Raw genomic sequence first — 21990 nt, 5'->3', positions numbered from 1 at the left:
TCCAATAAAATTAACCCCTTCCCTGCCAGTGTCATTTTTACAGTAACAGTGCATATATATAGCACTGATTACTGCAGTAATGTCACTGGTACCCCCAAAAGTGTCAAAAATGTCAGTCAAGGGTCCGATCTGTCCGCCGCAATGTCGCAGTCCCGCAAAAAAAAAAATTGCAGATTGCCGCCATTACGCGTTAAAAAAAAAAACACCAAAAATTACAGAAATCTTTCCCTTTGTTAGTAAACGCAATAACTTTTGCGCAAACCAATCAAAATACGCTTATTGCGATTTTTTTTTACCAAACATAGGTAGCAGAAAACAAATTGGCCAAAAATTTTTTAAAAAATTTTTTTACATTTTTTTTTGGGGGGAATTTTTATATAAAAAAAATGTTAAAAATATTGTTATTTTTTCAAAATAAACACTCTTTTTTTGTTTATAGCGCAAAAAGTAAAAATCGCACAGGTGATCAAATACCACCAAAAGAAAGCTCTGTTTGTGGGAAAAAAGGACGTAAATTTCGTTTGGGTACGGCGTCGCACGACCGCGCAATTGTCAGTTGAAGTCGCACAGCGCCGAATCGCAAAAAGTGGCCTGGACGGAAGACAGCAAAATCCTCCGGTGGTAAAGTGGTTAATCAAAATTCCTCGGATCACTGTTTTATGTGCCTCCCACAATACACCCGAGTCTCCTGGTGTTTCATTCATTTGAAAGTAAAATTAAATTTCTTCTGTTACATCCTTAAGGATCTCGGATGTCTGTAGGAGGCTCTCGTTTAATCTCCAAAATCTATTCCCTAAGGATAGTGTTTCTGAAAGTAAGTATTGCATTACAACTGGTGCATGATCACACCATGTTATACTTCCAATTTCAATTTTTTCTATTGCATGCATTTGTCTTGTGGAATAAGAAAATAGTCTATTCTTGTGTATATTTTATACATTAAAGAATAAAATGTATAATCTCTTTCCATTGGATGTAATAATCGCCATGCATCTACTAATTGTTTTTTATGTAGTTCTTGAATTATGCGTTTGCTGGTTCGTAAGGGGTTCGATGAGTGCCCTGTTGAAGTGTCTAGTGATGGATTCAGGGACACATTCAAATCTCCTCCTTTTAATAAGTGTCCTTCTGTGAATTCTAGTAATTTTTTTAAAACCTTTTCAATAAAGTTATCTTGCTTGTAATTGGGGGCATATATAGATACCAATGTCACTTTTACACCACTTATCGTACCTTTTACAAAAATATATCTTCCTTCTAAATCCACTTGTGTTTCTTGGAGTATACATGGGATTTTATTAGAAATCAAAATAGAAGTCCCCTTTGATTTAAAATTTCTGTTAGAAGAGTGATATCCCCATGGGTAACTTTTATTACTAAAGATGGGGAGTTTACCTTCTTTAAAATGTGTTTCTTGTATTAATGCTATGTCAATTTTAGAGCGTCTCAAATCATTTAACAACATGTGTCTTTTCTCCGGCATATTTAAACCCTTTGAATTTATTGACATTAATTTTATAGCTGCCATTTTGAACTCGATAGTAGAGGATGAGAAAAAAAAAGAAAGAAAAAGTTTTACCCTCCCGCCCTCCCTCAACTAAAGAAGTAACAATTGTTATTACCGCACACAACCTAACTCCCTCTTATGTGCGTTAACCTATTTAGGTTCGTGGTTGAGGGGTCTACCGAGAGGGATTCCGACTCTCCCCCCTCCCCGACCTCAGCCCAATCCCACCACTTTCCTCCTTCCCCTCCTCTCCCCTCCTCCATCTCCTACCTCCACTAATATTTCCCCATCACACAAAAAAAAAAAAACATATGAACAAATTTCTTAATACCCCCCTTTGGGGAAAGGAAGAAAGACAGTAAAGTAGAGAGCTCTCCCTTTTTTCTCTATTCCTAATATTTTAAGTCGCCTAACCCTCCATTTTTTCTTTCCTTTCCGCTTCCTTCCTCTTTCTCCCCTCTCCTATTTCTCTCCCTTTTCCTTCCTCCCTCTCCTCTTCTCTCCCACCTCTCTCCCCCTCTTACCATTCAGGGAGAAAAAAAAAAAAAAAATTATATCAAAAAGACAAAAAATTAAATTGAATTAAACCCCTTTTCCTATAACACTGCAATCAACTCCTAATCAGGGAGACATGTGGTGGAGTGTCGGTGTCGGGGGGGGGATCAAAAGAAAAATATCTCCCTCCCCCTTCCACTCCCACCCCACCTCTCCAAAAAAAAAAAAAAAGGGGGCAACAAGGGCCCCTTAAAAAGTGAAAAGTGAAGAGTGTAATCCAAAAAACACCAAAAATTTGTATTAAAAAAAAAAACTAAATTAAACATGTACTCTCCTCTCTTTTCCCCAAAGGGGAAGGGGAGAGTAACCATGTATTCATGTGTAATCATCAAATCAAAAAAAAATTCCACATGGTGTATTAGTGTGTTGGTATATAATCGTGTATATTTTGTGCATAACTAGCCCTGAATGATTATCTGTTTTATCTATACTCATTATGTCCGGTTAAATATCTTTCCACGTAATAACTATATTTCGCTATATAACTTAATATAGCGAAATGATTTAGAAGGGGAGGGAGAAGAAAAATCGACAACACCAAAAAAAAAAAAAAAGAAAGGGAGAATCAAAGACACACACAGGGTCAAAGTAGTATCTACCACCAGATTTCCCTCTAGATAATTAAACAGTTAAATATCTCTTATGCCCCATACACACGTGCAGATTATCTGAAGACTTTTGTCTGCAGACTTACCAAAACCATATAATATGAGGTCAAACCTAAACACTTTCAATTTGTATGCAATCCGGCAGGCCCTTGCACTACATAGAAAAGGTAAATCTGAAGACAAAAGTCTTCAGATAATCTGCACGTGTGTATGGGGCATAAGTCTTTAAAAAAAAAAAGGGTGAGGGAGGGGGGCCAAAGAGCAAAAACAACCCCCAAGCTCTCCTTTTATTTCTTGGACATCACCTTGGTCCAGTGCCAGTCCTAGTCCCTGTTTTGGTGAGGAAAAAAAAAAAGAAAAAAATAGAGAAAAAAATCCAGGGGGTAGGGGAAGGGGGGGGGGGGGAAAGAAAAAAGTTCCAAAATCCATTTTGAGTTTACTCAATCCTGGTAATTATTTCCTCCTTTTATCAACATTCTTCTTTTATTTTCTATGAATTTTATGGCTCCACTTCTTCCCATATAAAGTGTTATCCAGGTACTGCGGTAGGGTTGCCCGCCAATTAGGTATCTTAATTTCTTCAGTTCCCAGGAATTTAAATAAGCCCGGTAGGTCTTCAATGGAACGCAGGGTATAAAAGTTAGTGTTCTTATGAAACGTAGTCATTAGTGGGTACCCCCAATAATAGGTGAACCCTAACTCTTTAGCCCTTTCCAGGAGTGGGTGTAACATGGCGAAGTGTAGACCTGGAGAGGTCTGGTAATATTTTGATGTTAGATCCATTATGTTCAATTGTCCCCCTCAGCCATGCCTTCCCAGGAATCTCTTCCCTATGTGAAAAGTAAAGGATCCGGCATATCACATCTATCTGTCGGTCGGGGTCTATCATTGTAGGTCCCAGGGCTCTATGAACCCTGTCGAGCACTACAGTGTTTATATTGTTGGGGTCGAGGATTTTAGAGAAAATTTCCCTTACCGTTTCCTGAAGCTGGTCTTGTTATCTGCTCGGATAGTCCCCTTATTCTAAGATTGTTTCGCCTGCTCCGATCTTCAAGATCTTCCATCCGTAGCTGCATGGAGGCAATTAATTCTGAATGGTCATCTTGATTCTTCTCTATATTTGTCACTCTATTCGATATAGATGCAACAGCTTTCTCTCCAGTGTTCACTCTTTCAGATATTTCACTCACTTCTTTCCGCATTTCTTTCATCTCTCTCCTGTGTTTCTTCCATTTTTGATATCATTTTTTCAATATCTGATTGTGTTGGCAACGCACGTAAGAGAAACCACATTTCTGCTGCAGTATTCATAGCCTCATTTAATCTGCACTCTGTTGCTGCTACTGCTGCTGACCCTTTATGATCTTTCGTTTGTATCGATCGATCATCTAGCTGCAGCCATGCCGGGAGCTCCGCTGTCAAGCCCACATCCTCTCCTCCTTTCAGCTCTTCACTCCCCTGTTCCACAGGTGTTTTAGGGATCAAAATTCCTCCTTCCATAGACATATCTTTTCCCTCAAGGGGTGACCGCTCTTTCCGTGCCACCTACTTCCCTTTTAGGGTTTCTCCACCATTCACTTTTTCCTCTCCTGTTCTTTCCGGCTCAAGAACGCCCAGCATAGGACTGTTCTCCACACTTTGAATGCCAGAGAAATACCTTCTGATCTCTTCCGTGTATCTCTCCTTCTGAGACCGGGATTGTGCACGGGTTTGTCTAGCGGCTCCACGTGATTTCACTTTACCCCTCGCTGGCATACCGCATATCCTGCTGAGCACTCTCGATCCGTGCCATACCTACCAGGCGCTGTGTCTCCATACAAGCCTCACTGTTTTCCTCGTTACATGGCGGGATTACCTCGGTCCGGAAGGGAGCAGCCTCGAGCTCATCTCTCACCGCTTCTCCCTCAACCACGCCCCTCCGAACTCACTATTTGTTTTTTTTATGTGTTACACGTTATTGTATATGGTGATATGATATGTTTATTCATCACTTTAGAAGCGCACCTTTATAATTTATAATCATTTCACACATCTACCCAATTTACAGTGCTGCTTCCATTTTACATTTATTGGTTTTGCGCACCTTTTTCACTTTCTCATTGAGTATTGTATTTGTGACAGCTAGAGTAGGGGAGTACTTGGATTGCTTCTTACAAGAAAGTGTGGTACAGATAAGGGCATATTTGAAAGATACTAAAGATTTTTTGTGTATGTTGGAGAGTTTGATTTTACCAGATGTATCTGATATTTATTTAGTGACAGCCAATGTAGCATCGCTGTACACTATTATCCAACATGACGATGCGCTCCTGGCTCTTAATTGGGCTCTCCGTCGAAGAGATGACCTACCCCATATGCAGAAAAAGTTTTTGGATGGTTATGGAATTCTGTCTCTCCCATAACTATTTTTGGTATGGGGGGCAGTTTTACACACAAAAGAGAGGGGTTGCGATGAGCGCAAAGTTTGCGCCCAGTCTCGCAAACCTCTTTATGAGTGAGTGGGAAGATAGGAGCATATAAGAAAATCAAAGAGAGGAATTGTTGACCTATAAAAGATATATAGATGATCTGTTTTTCATCTGGGCTGGAACCAAAACAGCTCTGAAGAACTTCACGTAACAACTTAACTCCAATGAGCAGAATATTAAATTAGAATTCACTTGGAGTAAAAAGGTGATCAATTATCTGGATGTATGCGTTATGATTGAAGATAAGAGAATACCAACAAAAGCTTTCTTCAAACCAACAGATAGAAATGGATACCTCCCTATACAAAGTGGGCACCACCCTAGTTGGTTGAGGAACATACCAAAAGGACAATTATTAAATATCAGAAGAAATTGTACAACCGACGAAGACTTCATGGCCCAATCTGCTATCATCAATAACAGATTTATTGAGAAAGAGTATAGGCCTGAAGCAATTGAGCAAACGGTCAGAGAAGTTTATGCTACCCCCCATGAGACTTGTTTAACAACAAAAGAAAAAACAAGTGAAGCTCATCAGTGGGGATTTATCACGGATTATGTCCAATATAGAGAGTTTGAAGAAATTCTAAAGAAACATTGGGGTGTGCTACAGTTGGACAAAATCCTAGGACGAGTATTACCTGAAAAGCCGGTGTTCATTTATCGCAAAGCACCTACCATAGGAGATAGAATTGTCAAAAAAGTTCTGGATCCTCCTAGAGCACCGAAAATATTTTGGAACACTACGGCTTCCATGCATGTAGAAGATGTAAAGCATGCCGTCGGCTGGATACTCATTTCAGAGGCCTCACGGCATTTACATCAAATGCAAATGGGAGAACATTTGAGATAAAAGAGTTCATCTCTTGTATATCTACCCATGTTGTATATGGTATGGAGTGCCCGTGCGGCCTTACTTCTATAGGCCGCACTAAAAATGGATTTTTGTAAAATCTTACCGTAAAATCCTTTTCTCTTAGCTCATTGACAGATGTAGTCCTCGGTGATACAGCACCTTCGGGTTTATGTTGCCTCCACAGGAGTAGGACTAGACAGGAAATAAAATGCTCTGGCCACACCCTAGGGGCAGTCCCAGAGGGTATATCCTCTCTCTCTCTGCCTCAGCAAATCAGTTATGTCACAAAAGCAGTCTTTAGAGAATTTAACCCAACCCAACTCAAAAACAGAGGGGCGGGTACTACGTCTGTCAATGAGCTAAGAGAAAAGGATTTTACGGTAAGATTTTACAAAAATCCATTTTTCTCTATCGCTCATTGACAGACGTAGTCCTCGGTGATACAGCACCTTCAGGAAGTCCCAGAGCAGTATCACAAATGAGGGGTGGGAAAATGGAAATCAAATCCAATCTAGAAGGCCCAATTGGTGCCAACTAGAAGTTTACAATGCTCATCCTTAACCGCTTGCCGACTGCGCACAGTATATTTACTGCGGCAGTCGGCCCCGGCCAGGCAGAGTGACGTAGGTCTACGTCGCTCGCCTGTCACTCCTTCCAGAGCCAATAGCGGGCGGGCGCGCGCCCGCCTCGGCTCGTTCACGGAGGAGTGCGGGAGTGTAACTGGCGGACCCGATGTCCGCCGGTCACACTACGATCGCCGCTACAGCGGGAGAAAGACAGAGCGGCTTGTGTAAACAAGCCACCTGTCAGTTCTCCCTGTGTAAAAGTGAAGATCAAACAGTTCTACTATGTAGAACTGTTGATCTTTGTTTTTACACTAGTAGACCTGTCCCTACACAGTTAGAATCACGCCCCTAGGACACACCTAACCCCTCCCTGTCCAATACTGTTAACCCCTTCCCTGCCAGTGTCATTTTTGCAGTAACAGTGCATATATATAGCACTGATTACTGCAGTAATGTCACTGGTACCCCCAAAAGTGTCAAAAATGTCAGTCAAGGGTCCGATCTGTCCGCCGCAATGTCGCAGTACCGCAAAAAAAATCGCAGATCGCCGCCATTACTCGTTAAAAAAAAAAACACCAAAAATCTTTCCCTTTGTTAGTAAACGCGATAACTTTTGCGCAAACCAATCAAAATACGCTTTTTGCGATTTTTTTTACCAAACATAGGTAGCGTAAAACAAATTGGCCGAAAATTTTAAAAAATTTTGATTTTTACATTTTTTTTTGGGGGAATTTCATATAAAAAAAAGTGAAAAATATTGTTGTTTTTGCAAAAATTACGCTCTTTTTTTGTTTATAGCGCGTGATCAAAAAATCGCACAGGTGATCAAATACCACCAAAAGAAAGCTCTGTTTGTGGGAAAAAAAGGACGTGAAATTCGTTTAGGTACAGCGTCGCACGACCGCGCGATTGTCCGTTAAAGTCACGCAGTAAAAAATCGCAAAATTACCCCTGGTCTTTTAGCAGGAAAATCCTCCGGTGGTAAAGTGGTTAATGATGAGACTCAACAAAAAAATTTTCAAACAGAAAAAAACCCTCGAGGTAGACCACCGGTCTCCTCAAATAGCGGCCTGCAAAACCTTGCGGCCAAATGAGGCATCCGCCGATGCCATCACATCAATTTTATAAAATTTTGTAAAGGTATGTACCGACGACCAGGTGGCCGCCTTACATACCTGGACCACTGACGCCTGATGGCGAAAGGCCCAGGAAGTACTGAGCGCTCGAGTGGAGTGCGCCCTAACAGGGAACGGAGGACTCTGACCCTTAATGAAATAAGCCTGTACCACCGTCTGTCTAATCCATTTGGCAATAGTCGCAGCAGATGCAGGCAACCCCTTTCTGGGGCCATCCGTGATCACAAAAAGTGAATCCGTCTTACGGAACGATTCCGTAGCTTTCAGGTATACCCTGATTGCCCGAACCACATCCAAGGAATGCAACGCATGTTCCCGATGATGATTGGGCTGAGGACACAAGGAAGGTAGTACAATATCTTCATTCAGATGAAAATCTGAAACCACCTTTGGAAGAAAGGATGGCTTAGGATGAAGCACTACCTTATCCCTATGAATCACTAAGTATGGGGACTGGCATGATAAAGCAGCCAGTTCTGACACCCTGCGTGCAGAAGTGATAGCCACCAAGAAGGCCACCTTCTGGGATAATGTAAGCAAGGGAATCTCCCTGATGTTTTCAAAAGGAGGTTTCTGTAGAACCGACAAAACCAAATTAAGATCCCAGGGCGGTAAGGGCGCGGGGACTGGTGGAGCCAGGTGCCGCACCCCCTGGATGAAATTCCGCACCAAGGACTTGGTAGCTAAAGGTTTCTGAAAGAAGATTGCTAATGCTGAAACTTGACCCTTGATGGTGCTCAAGGCTAGCTTCTGCTCAACCCCTTTCTGCAGAAAGGCCAATATTCGAGTCACCGAATAGGTACGTGGAGGAAATCCTAAAGATTCGCACCACGCAATATAAGTCTTCCATGTGTGATAATAGACTCTGCTGGAAGTCGCTTTCCTTGCTTTAATAAGGGTAGGAATGACAAGCTGACAACCCACTGTCCTTCAGTACTTGGGACTCAATGGCCAGGCCATTAAAACCAGCGACTGTAAAGCACAATGGTAGATTGGTCCTTGAGACCGCAGACACTCCCTGAGACGCAGTTCCCACGGAACGTCCGCGACTAGCAAGTCCAAGTCGGCCAGGCCGGCTTGGCGAGGCCAGCCTAGAATTTCTAGGACCACTGGCACTGACGGGATTTGAACCAGGCGTCCCTAGAGCTATCTGGCCCCCGACCATCCGAGAAAGTCTGGTCGTTCTCTGTTCCCACACATTTATCCGACACCTGATTTCTATCAGGAACGGTGATCTCTCCTGGTTGAATCTCAGGGACCGAAGTCACCCGGCTAGAGGCTTCTTGGTCTGTCTGGTCAACCAGATCCGATTCCTGTGGGGAACGGAGACTAATCTTAGGAAAAGGTAAAGTAAAAGGTCTGTTCAGGGAACGGTGACTACCGCTCCCTGTAGCACTTAAATGTTGGAAGGGAAGAATCGCACCGGTAGTAGTAGTCGATGCTCGATCTAATGTCCTGAATACCGGTGAAAACGTCCCCCCACCCTCAAACCGGGGGGGGGGGGGGGCGCACCTTCAGGCTGTGCAATCCTTTGCTTCGGGTTTGGCTGAGTCGGTCCTCTGTTTGTCCGACCAGCCTTTCTTGAACCCTCCTGGAGGAGTCTTGCCTTTCCCGCTTGTTAGAGCCGGGCGTGCGAACCCTTTATGGGCGGTAAAGAAAGGTCCTCGCTTGTTGCGAGGTCCCTTAGCTTTAGCAGCCTGTGGCAAGAAAGTGCTCTTGCCCCCAGTGGCATCTTTAATGATTTCATCTAGGGTGGCCCCAAATAGGCGATTCCCCTGAAAAGGAAGATTCGTCAAGGTCTTTTTGGAACCTAGGTCAGCTGACCAGCATTTTAACCACAGCACACGTCTGAGGATTACCGCTGACATAGATGCATGTCCTAATAGGGGAGTAGTGTCCAAGGCTGCGTCACAGATAAATTGTAGCCCTTGTATAATCTGTTCCATCAAATCAGATGTTTCCTGGGGAATATCTTTTCCCCTAAGGTCTTGGCGTACCAATCTCGCCCATTCCGTAAGTGTCTGGGAAACTAGACCAATAACAATTACTGGTCTAAATGCTGACCCTATCAGAGAGAAGATAGTGCGGGACTCTGCTTCCATCTTCCGATCCACCGGATCCTTAAAGGACGAAGTGTCCTCCACTGGGATAACCGTAGCTTTATTCAGCCTGGAAATAAATGGATTTTTGTAAGAACTTACCGTAAAATCCTTTTCTCTTAAGCTCATTGACAGACGTAGTCTTCTTGATTCTCAAGAGCTGGGTTATGTTGTCTCCGCAGGAGTAGGACTAGGCAGAAAGACAAAACGTTCTGGCTCCACCTTAGGGGCAGTCCCTGAGGGTATATCCTCCCTCTCTCTGCTACAGGGAATCAGTTCTGTTTAAAGCAGTACAGAGAATTTAACCCAACCCAACTCAATGATAGAGGGGCGGGTACTACGTCTGTCAATGAGCTTAAGAGAAAAGGATTTTACGGTAAGTTCTTACAAAAATCCATTTTTCTCTATCGCTCATTGACAGACGTAGTCTTCTTGATTCTCAAGAGCTGGGACATCCAGAAGCAGTGCCACAAATGAGGGGTGGGATTGACAAAATCAAATCCAATCTAGAAGGCCCAACCGGTGCCAAACTAGAAGTTTTAAAGGCTCATTATAAACAAAGAATGAGGCTAAAGAAAAAATTTTCCAACGGAAAAAAACCCTCGAGGTAGACCACTGGTCTCCTCAAATTGCGGCCTGCAAAACCTTGCGGCCAAATGAGGCATCAGACGATGCCATTACATCAACTTTATAATGTTTAGAGAAGGTATGCACCGACGACCAGGTAGCCGCCTTGCACACCTGGACCACTGACGCCTGATGGCGAAAGGCCCATGACGCACTAAGTGCCCGAGTGGAGTGCGCCTTAACAGGGAACGGGGGCTCCCGACCCTTAATAGAATAAGCCTGCACTACCGTCTGTCTGATCCATCTGGAAATGGTCGCGGCAGATGCAGGCAACCCCTTTTTGGGTCCATCTGGGATCACAAAAAGTGAATCCGTCTTGCGAAACGAGTCTGTCGTTTTCAAGTATACCCTGATCGCCCGGACCACATCCAAGGAGTGCAAAGCAAATTCCCGAGGATGACTGGGCTTAGGACACTGGGAAGGTAATACAATTTCTTCATTCAGATGAAATTCTGAAACCACTTTTGGTAGGAAGGATGGATTCGGACGAAGAACCACCTTATCTCTATGAACCACCAGATATGGTGAACGACAAGATAATGCGGCCAGTTCTGACACCCTGCGTGCAGAAGTAATAGCCACCAAGAAGGCCACCTTCTGGGACAACGTGGGTAGAGGAATCTCCCTAATATCTTCAAAGGGAGGATTCTGAAGAACCGACAACACTAAATTAAGATCCCAGGGGGGTAACGGCGCGTGCACTGGCGGAGCCAGATGTCGCACCCCCTGGATGAAATTCCGCACCAAGGAATGAGTAGCCAAAGGCTTCTGAAAGAAGATGGCTAATGCTGAGACCTGACCCTTGATAGTACTCAAGGCCAGTTTCTGCTCAACCCCTTGTTGCAGAAAAGCCAATATTCGACTAATCGAATAAGACCGAGGACGGAACCCCAAAGGTTCACACCATGCAATGTAGGACTTCCATGTGCGATGATAAATCTTTCTGGAAGTCGCTTTCCTTGCTTCAACTAGAGTAGGAATAACTGAAGCTGACAAACCTTTGTCCTTCAGCACCTGGGTCTCAATAGCCAGGCCGTTAAAGCCAGCGATCGTAAAGCAGGATGGAAGATCGGTCCCTGAGACAGTAGATCCTCCCTGAGAGGAAGTCTCCATGGGACGTCCGCCACCAGTCTGACCATGTCGGCGTACCAAACTCGACGAGGCCAGTCCGGAGCTACCAGGATTACTGGGATTCCTTCCTCCTCTATTCTGCGAAGAAGTCTTGGCAGTAACGCGAGAGGAGGGAAGGCATATATTAGCTGGTATTGCCCCCACGGGGCGATCAGTGCGTCTGCGGTATCTGCTAGAGGATCGCGGGAGCGAGCCACGAATCTCTGAACTTTCCTGTTGAATCGTGATGCCAACAGATCCACATCCGGGGTGCCCCACCGTAGGCACAACTGGTGGAAAACGTCTGGATGGAGGGACCATTCCCCCTGATCCAGGGTCTGACGGCTGAGATAATCTGCCTGCCAATTCTCCACCCCCGGAATGAACACCGCAGAGATTGCTGGAACAAATCGTTCCGCCCAGCGAAGAATGCAAGCCACTTCTTTGGCCGCTCGGACACTCTTGGTGCCCCCCTGGTGATTGACATAAGCCACGGCCGTGGCGTTGTCCGACTGGATCCGAACCGGGCTGCCCTGGAGCTGCTCGGTCCAGTGAATCAGACAAAGTCTGATCGCTCTCAGTTCCAATACATTTATCGGTAACCTGGATTCTTCCGGGGACCAAAGTCCCTGGACAGATAACTGACCAAGAATTCCTCCCCATCCGGATAGACTGGCATCCGTGGTCACTATCGTCCAATATATTGGCAGAAATGACTTTCCCTGGCTGAGCATTGGAGACCGAAGCCACCAAACCAGAGACTCTCTGGTCTGTTTGCTCAATCGTATCTGATTGTCCAGGGATTCCGGATTCCGATTCCATCTGAGAAGAATCTCTTGCTGAAGAATTCGGGTATGGGACTGGGCAAATGGGACTGCTTCGAATGAAGCCACCATCAACCCCAGAACCCTCATGCAAGTCCGAAGGAAAGACCAGCTGTTGGACAGTAACAACTGGACTGCTGATTGAATCTTTCGGAGTTTCCCTACCGGAAGGAAAACTCTTGTCCTGACTGTGTCTAGAATTAGACCCAGATATTCGAGCCTCTGGGTGGGAACCAGAAATGACTTTTGCTGGTTCACCAGCCACCTAAATTCCTGTAAAGAAATCATAGTAATTTCTATGTTTTGTAGCAAGGTCTGAGGAGACTCTGCATGAAGCAGAAGATCGTCTAGGTAACCTAGAATCGATATACCTCTTTGGCGCAGAAGTGCCAACATTGGGGCCAACACCTTTGTGAAGACCCGCGGAGCCATGGCGAGACCGAAAGGTAACGCCACAAACTGATAGTGGTTCTCCTCTACGGAAAAGCGTAGAAAACGCTGATGTCCTGTAGTAAATCTGTGACTGCTCTCCGCAGATCTTCTAAACGATCTGCAGATAGTCGGATATTGGAAGGGAAGAATCGCGCCGGTGGGAGAGATCGAAACTCGATCTTGTACCCTGACCTTATGACTTCGCAAACCCATTTGTCCGGGATTCTGGAAAGCCACGGATCCGGGAACCGGCGAAGAAGTCCCCCCACCCCAGTTATGGGTGGGGGCGCACCTTCAGGCTTTGGATGGTTTATCTTCAGGTCTGGAGGGGGCGGGCTTTTGCTTGCCCGACCAACGACCCCTGACGCCTCCTGCAGGAGCTTTGGAGGACTTAGTTTTTTCACCCGCTGGACGACAAAACCTCTTGTGAGCAGAAAAAGAAGGCCCTCGTCTTTGACGAGTTCCTCTACCTTTAAAATTTTGCGGTAAAAAGGTGCTTTTTCCACCGGTGAGATCCTTAATGATCTCATCTAAGTTGGCTCCAAATAGACGCTCTCCTGAAAAGGGGATATTAGCCAATGCTTTTTTGGAACCTTGGTCGGCTAACCAACCTTTTAGCCACAGTGTACGCCTGAGAACCACTGCTGAGACTGATGCTCGCGCCATTAATGGAGTGGCGTCTAACGCCGCATCACATACAAACTGTAACCCCTGTATCATTTGTTCCAACAAATCTGATACCGCCTGAGGGACTTCTTCTAAGTCCCGGCGTAACCACTTGGTCCATTCAGTTACAGCCTGCGAAACCAGACCAATAGCAATTATTGGTCTGAAAGCTGATCCAATCAAGGAAAACATGGTGCGAGACATAGCTTCTATCTTGCGATCCACTGGATCTTTAAAAGACGGAGCGTCTTCTAAAGGAATAACCGTGGCTTTATTCAATCTAGCAATAGGTGAATCCACCACAGGTGGTTCTGTCCATTTCTTAATAAGGGTTTCCTCAAACGGATAACGCCTGTCAATGCGTTTAGAAATATTAAAAGTGCGTTTTGGCAGACGCCATTCTTCTTCGATTGGATTGCCAAAACATTTGGGCAATGGAAAAACCTTCGCCACTTTGATGCGCTTTTTAGTCCCAAAAGGGATCTCAGTTTCAGCTATTTCTGATGGAATACCCTGTAACCTTAAAGTCTCTTGAACAGATACAATGAGTGCGTTTACCAACGCTTCCTCTCGGGCTATGGCGGATGCCGAAACATCCTCCTCACTGTCTGAAGAGACAGGACCCGAGACACCAATACCAGATGAAGTACCTGCAACTGCAGAAATAGGCTCAGAGTCTGAATCCGAAGTTTCAGATAATAAGGGGTTAGGCGGGGGTCGCTTGTCCCTGACAAGCCACTTCCACCCGGGACACAAAAGTTTCCATAATAGCTGACAAAGATTCAATTGTCAATGGGGTGCTGGAGGATCCCGCAGACCCCTCGAGGGGATCCGGAGGAGATACATGAGTGGCAGGGTCCATGTTAATACAGGACACCTTTGCCAGCAAAAACAAAAAAACTTTTTCTTTTTTTTTTTTTTTTTTTTTGTGTGTCTCCCCCTAGCGCAATAGCGCCCCTCAGAGTACCTGCTTCTCGATCCCAGAGAGAGAGAGAGGGACCCCCAAGGCTCACCAACCGATGCAGTGCAGTTTCCAACAAACTGCAGTCAGCGTCTGTCTTACACAGACTGGAAGGAGCTGTTTGCTTTTTCCCGGGCAGAAGGCGTGGCTCCGCCCCCTGTGTACGCCTTCCGGCGTTCCCAGCCCTCCACGAGGAAGCTGGGCTCACAAAACATGGCCGCCCCCATAGAAGAGACATAAGACTCCAAAAACATGGCGGCCGGCGTGACCTGAGGACATACATGCATTCGGTCTACGGCAAAATGGCGGCGGACCGCCGATATCGTCTTCCCAGCACATCCACCTGCACTCTGCTAAGAGGTGACATATGGATCTACAGAGATACACTGCACATAAGGTAGGATTATACCTCCTATGTCTGCTGTAATGTTACAGTCTGCTGGGTAGAGTGTTAGCTCTTGAACCAAGTCCACTTCCCACAAACACATGCTGTATTACAAGGGGGACTTGTAAGTATCAGATATATACTGACCATATATGGAGGGGCCCATAATATATACTGCCTCAAAATGAGGAAAAAAGGGAACGTTTACTCACCATACCGAACCGACAGGCACCCTCTCTTCACAATACCGTCTCCACCGGGGTGGGGGTTTGTGGACGCCTCGACTCTCTGGTACCTGGCGTCCAAGCGAGCTTTTAACTCGCAAAGTCAGTCCCTTTACTGGGACTCCGTCGCGGCCGACTCAGCGCACTGGTCTGCACGCGCTCTTAGGCAGAAACCGGGGTGACCACTGGATCTCAACATCCAGCCCGTCGCCCGGCCCCGCATACTTACTTGAATATGTCGCGGCCGACCAAGCGCAATGCCATGGTCTGCGCGCGCTCGTAGGCCGGCTGGGGTGACCACAAGTGTCGCCCAGTCCGGCATTTTTGCTTGAAGATCTCACAGGAAAAAACACTGGAGAAAACTACCTAAAAAATGTCTTTTTCTTAAAGAAAAAAAGTCTTGCCAGGACCAAAAGATCCCAGCAAGGAACTTAGGTCCTTACTCCTGACTAGACAGAAAAAAACTGATTCCCTGTAGCAGAGAGAGGGAGGATATACCCTCAGGGACTGCCCCTAAAGTGGAGCCAGAACGTTTTGTCATTCTGCCTAGTCCTACTCCTGCGGAGACAACATAACCCAGCTCTTGAGAATCAAGAAGACTACGTCTGTCAATGAGCGATAGAGAAAGGTGGATCCACCACTGGTGGTACCGTCCATTTTTTAATGAGGGATTCCTCAAACGGATAGCGTCTAGCAATACGCTTGGAAATAGTAAAGGTACGTTTAGAATGCTCCCATTCTCCTTTAATTTTATTACCAAAACACTGGGGTACAGGAAAAACCTTCACCGTTTTGATGGGCTTGTTAGTACCAAAGGGAATCTCTGTTTCAGTTGCCTCTGCCGGTAAAACCTCAAGTCTTAAGGTTTCCCGCACCGCCACAACTAGTGCGTCCACCAATGCTTCTTCCTGAATTATGGCGGAAGAATGCACGTCCTCCTCACTGTCTGAGGGAGCTTTACCTGAGATAACAGCCCTTGCAGAGGGACCTGCAGCTGCAGTGACCATCTCTGAATCTGAGTCAGAGGTGTCAGATATTATAGGGGTAGGCGGGGGTCGCTTTCTTGACCCCCAACCCTGACAGGCCGCCTCCACCCGAGCCACCATAGACTCCAAAACTGCTGTAAATGCATCCATGCTCTGTGCACCGGCAGGTCCCGAGGCCCCCTCGAGGGAAACAGGTGGGGGTACTTGTGTGGCAGGGTCCATGATTATTCCAGTAACTACCCGGAAACTTCAATCCAACTTAAATAAAAAACCCTTTTTTTTTTCCAGACCCCCAGCGCCACAAAAGCCCCTCAGTGTTACCTGCTAAGGATCCCTATCGAGCGAGAGAGAGAGAGAGGGATAGACCCCCAGGCTCACCACTTGATGCTCAGAGTTCACTTGCAACAGGTTACAGCGCTGTGTCCACAAACAGGAAGTCTTTTGGCTGGCTGCCCAGGAAGAAAGGAGGCGGCTCCGCCCCTCTGTACGCCTTCCGGCGCCTCCCCTAGCTCCACGAGGTGTTGGAGTCACCTCAAACATGGCCGCCCCCATGCTGCAGACACGAGGCTACGCCAATATGGCGGCCTCGTGCGATCTACGGCGGATTGCACAGCATAGCGGCGTCCTGCAGTAACTAGGCATCGCAAAACCTCTCTCTCATGGAGATCAGCTTGACCGGCGGTACCGAACCCTGGCAGAACCGCATGGCCGTCGGGAGACCTGCTTCAGCTGGAGGAATGACCTGGCAAGCCGCATCCCTGTCCTGTGACTTCTGACAGGTAGGATACTTCTTGTAACCCAGTAAGCTTCCAGTGCTGCCACATATTACAATCATTTAAACATACTTTGTAATTAGATTGTCAGCTCCCAAACCAAGCCTGCTGGCTTTTTGTACACAAAAATCACACTCAATTAGGGGGATCTGTGACATGTTATAGGATAGAGGGGAACCCATCCTTACCATTACAGAGAGGGGCCCGCGTTCACCACAAGACCCGTCAGGGGGAAAAGGGGAACATACTACTCACCATACCGGAACCAGGCGGGCGCCATTCCTGACAGTACCCCTCTCCACCGAAGTTGGAGGGCTGTCGAACAATACGGACGCCGTGACTCATGGTCCTTGGCGTTTCAGCGAGACGTTTAACTCGCAGGGTCAGTCCCTCCAGTGGGACAATGTCACGGCCGACCCATCGCGGAGCTATGGCCTGCACGCGCTCGTAGGCTGAACTGGGGTGACCACTGGATCTCAACATCCCGCCCGTCGCCCAGTTCAGCTTTCTTGCTTGAAGATCTCACAGGAACACTGGAGAAAAAAAGCTGTCTAAAAAATCTTTTCTAAGAAAAAAAAAATCCTGCCAGGACCGAAGATCCCAGCAAGGTATCTAGGTCCTTACTCCTGACTAGACAGAAAAAAACTGATTTGCTGAGGCAGAGAGAGAGAGAGGATATACCCTCTGGGACTGCCCCTAAGGTGTGGCCAGAGCATTTTATTTCCTGTCTAGTCCTACTCCTGTGGAGGCAACAGAAACCCGAAGGTGCTGTATCACCGAGGACTACGTCTGTCAATGAGCGATAGAGAAAAGGACACTAGGAAAGCGGATTTCTGAACATATATATAAAATTACTATAGGATTCAGAGAACATAGTGTTCCTTTACATTTTAGAGAGAAGCATGGTAGGGACCCATCTGGTCTCAAGTTTTGGGGGATAGAAAAAATGCCCTCATCATGGCGGGGATCTAATAGGGTGAGGGAACTATCAAAAAGAGAAACCCAATGGATCTACATGACCAATTATTTGGCGCCTAATGGGTTGAATATAGACCTCGATTTAAATTGTTATTTAAGTAATGATGCCTTTTATCCTTTTAAAACCGAATGGATTGAGGTGGAGTTTACAGTCATTACCTTGTCTTTTATCACCATCCAGTCTCTATATACTAAATTTTATAATTATGGATTATTAGTAACTCTATTGAATTGATTTTATTCCTATTATAATTTTATAGATTATCGTGGTACTTTATTTATATTTAATATACCAGTCATGCAGTTATAAACATATTTAATCATTTTAGATCTCCTATATTTTAGAGGGATTTTAATTGATTTTAAGTACTAATTCATGTGCAATTTTAAGGCAATATAATGTTGTATTTTATAATAAAAGATATGTTGATTATATATACATATGTTGATAACAACCTCCGGAGAATGCCCGTTAGTGATCCTATAATTATGGACACTACCGTACCAAATTAACAAACACCTGATTTATGGGGTTTGTGGTTGCACAGATGCCCATACATAATGTGATAGGTTGAATGAAAGATGGGTGTTGGCGCTGCCTTGGGTAAAAATTAGAAATCTGAATGCAATAAAAACATATTAGGTAGTAACTCAATAAAGTGACAAGTGCAAGTATTAGAATATCACAACATACAAAGTGCACACTTAAAGTGAATCTTAAATAAGATATCAAATAAGGTGCTTATCAGATAAGGTGCTTATCAAATAAAGTGCTGTCATGCACGTGCAAAATTCCCAACTGTATCCAACAGTATGATATAGGTGCTATAAGTGCTAATTATAAAAAGCAAATAAACTCTAAAATATAGAGGGTATGGATATATATATATAAACACAGTCCAGATTGGCACTGGTGTGCAGCAGAAAATTGAACAGTCCAATATGGTGAAGTGTCTAGAGTCCAGTGACTGTGTATAATGTGAAAAGTATCCAAAAAACAAGCAAATAGGTGGAAGGTCAGGTGGCAAACACTCTACCGAAGGCTTAAACTTAAAGGAGTGACCCCGTGCTGGGCGGTGAGGTGCTAGGTGATCCTTTCTGGTAGAAAAACTCACTCACCAGAAGCACCCACCCCACACAGGGGTATAAGGCGGGTGTATAAAGATCAAAGGATCTCAGTATCTCCCCTCCTCCTGGATCGGTAGGTCCTGGAAGTCCTAACTGCAGGTGTCCCTGGGGTAGCAGCGGGTCCTAATGATCTCCTATGGGCCGGGGATAGTCCGAGGTGTCCACCAGAAATCTCACAGCCGTATACCAAGGGACGACAGAAACTAAATTTTAAATTTAGTCTCCGGACTAATAATCGGGGAGGCTGCAGCCTTACAACTACACTTTCTAATTTATAATATACCTGCATCTATATATTTTATATATTTATACTCTCACATTGTCACTTTATATTTGCACATTTTTTCTTTTTGCACATCCAAATAGAGACGTTTGCGCGGAGTTTATACCTTCTATAATGTGATAGGTTGGCTATTGCTTCATTAGGATGGCGCTGCAGAGTTCCGTCCGGTTGTTAAACAGTTAACAGTACAAAATGGGCTGTCTCTGGCGTTGCTTATACTGGAGCGCAGCATGCTTGCATCCTCAGTTGAAGTCCCAGTGACGAAACACGTCAGTACACACGCAAGCACGCTGTTTTCATGGAAACCATTGACGTCACTGTTGCAAGTTCCGGAACTCGCCGCAGTCTGCCCGGTCTGACAAGCTTACTGGTGGTGAGGTAGCAGTACGTTGGATTCCTATGCTTCAAGCTATTTTGAAACTTGTTTGATGTAAGCAGATTGAAAGAGGGGGGTTGTGGATATGTACACTTTATGTTGAACAAATTTTAAAGCGGTATCACACTATCCTTGTTGCATATTCTTGCTTACATTTCATTGGCGGTATATGGTACCTGATCTGGATATCGGAGGATTCATTTGAGATTTTCCTGATTGAAAAGTTTTATGCCTGCTGGACGTTCTGAAAAGGCGCTCATGCAGCCAATGCATACAAGCTGAAGAATAAGTAATTTCTGGTGAGTGTCCATTTCTGCAGGGAACACTAAAGGTGTGGTGAAGGCTTCATTAGGATATGTCCAAGGAACACCGGTGTGGTTTTTTTGCTTGGGGTGAAGTCTGTAAGAAGTGTATTGAGATCAACACAGCCATCTGTTGATTTATTTATCCGGATATATGTCATTTGACCTTTTAAGCGCTGCTGAATGTGATTAATGCTGCTATACACTGGTGCAGTACATATTACATTTTGTTTTATAGATAGTAAAAAGTAATTTTTCTCCTTCACTAATTTGCACTGATGATCAGTGCCCTGATTATTAGGGAAAATAATGTGCTGAAAGGGTTGCCGGTTAACGGCAATGCTTTCCTCACACAGACACAAGCGTGAGGAAAAGACTGCCGATAACCGGAAAGTCTGTTTACATGTGATCAGCTGTGATTGGACACAGCTGATCACATGGTAAAGGGTCCGCGACCTGTGAGCAGCTGGGTTTGAAGAACACACTGGTCACAGAGTGCACCAGAGGCGGGGTTTAAGGAGGACATCCATGGGTGCCTTCCCAGAACTTGACGACCACTTTGTAGCCGCATTATAGCGCTGTCGGTAAGTAGTTAAATCATCTGAACAAATGTTAATAACCATACTTACCTCAATACTGGAAAAATATTTTGATCTGACAGCTTCAATAAGACAAATCTCTTCATTTATCAGCTTTGCAACTCTGTTGTATGTTTTTTTTATTATTTCCTGTTCATTCTGATTGGGTTCCTGCACAAAAAAAAAAAAAAATATGCAATTTTGCTTTTTCTTTACGATTTTAATAGAAAAAAAATCTGGCCATCACATACCGCTCTACGAAATTTTTCTATTAATATACTCAAATAAAAACATTTAAAAAGAAGGAATATTCAAGAAGTAACCAAGTGTGAGCTATATGTACTAACCTTGAGGGAGACTTCCAGCTCCTTTGAAACATTTGCGTCCACCTTTTCTATTATGTTATCAATACCCTCCACATTGTCAGAAAAGACCAGGGATCCAGTTGGGGCCAAATCAAAAAGCTGAAGCAAAAAAGGGATGACCAACAACAAAACATATACGGTATTAGACGTCAGATTAGAACAGTGACACACTTAGGTCTGGTCTGTATATTCAAATGGCTGCAAAAAATACACATTAATTAATATTATGAACTGGCAATTGTCATTCTTCAGTCAGTCGTATTCCATGACTTTTACAAAGGGTAAGCTCCACCTTTAATAATGCTAAATTCAGAGGAAAGCTTTTCCAGTAAACCCATTATCACCTACCCACACTTTTTGTGCATTATATTTTTGACTTCTCTACTAATACTGCCACAGTAGCAGACATTCCAAAATGATCTCCTTTCAAAACCAGCATAGTGTCCATTAACTTATTCAGATTGACAGTGGGTCTGAGAACTAGGACAGAGTTGCACATTTATAGTTCTCTGCTGCAAGGTCAAATAGTCTGCCTGTAGAGCAATTTTGTTCACTTTTTTCCACACGTTAAAATCAAAATTTTTGGTTGAATCTAACAAAGTGATTGTAAAGGAAATAAATGTATTTAAAAAAAAAATAGACATGCAATACTTACCTGCACTGTGCAGTGATTTTGCGCAAAGCAGCCCCGATCCTCCTTCTCAAGTCTCCCCCAGCTTGCCGGGCCCCTCCTCCTTACCAAGTGCCCCCATCCATAGCAAGCAGCTTCCTGTGGGGGGCACTTGTGCGTACTTGCTCCCGAACCAGCTCTCTGCGTCCATGACACACAGAGCATGGCTCTGCCCCGCCCTACTGGCTGTGATTGACAGCAGTAGCTGCATATAAGCCCATAAGGAGGGAGAGACCCGGGAGAGCCTCAGGTTTCGTGCACATCGCTGGATCAAGATGGAGCTTAGGTAAGTATTAGGGGGGACTGAGGGGGGAGCTGCACACTGAAGGTTTTTTTACCTTCATGTATAGAATAAACCTTCATGTATAGAATACAATGTATTTTATTTAATGAATTAAACCCCCAGAACATTATAGATTTTCTGAAAGCAGAGGCCCTGTATAATAAAGAGTTGTTCAAGTTTCATGTAAAACAAAAGTTTACAACCCTTTTTTGGGTAAAATATAAAAGAGGAGGTTGCATCGAGT

General features: G+C 44.7%; 1 protein-coding gene across 1 annotated transcript in view; it reads right to left on the bottom strand.

Annotated features, from left to right (window-relative positions):
* Positions 1 to 21990, bottom strand: part of LOC309556304 (serine/threonine-protein kinase 31-like) — a 417430-nt gene that overhangs the window by 238157 nt on the left and 157283 nt on the right. The window contains exons 6-7 of the mRNA XM_082258745.1: positions 20776 to 20892; positions 20480 to 20599 (exon numbers count right to left, since the gene is read on the bottom strand). Of these exons, the coding sequence (XP_082114871.1) occupies positions 20480 to 20599; positions 20776 to 20892 (237 nt within the window). The remainder of the gene's footprint in view (positions 1 to 20479; positions 20600 to 20775; positions 20893 to 21990) is intronic.

Source organism: Pelophylax lessonae (genome assembly GCF_965119305.1).
Source record: "Pelophylax lessonae genome assembly, chromosome: 5".
Classification (NCBI taxonomy): domain Eukaryota; kingdom Metazoa; phylum Chordata; class Amphibia; order Anura; family Ranidae; genus Pelophylax; species Pelophylax lessonae.
This window is presented reverse-complemented; position numbering and strand designations above follow the sequence as displayed.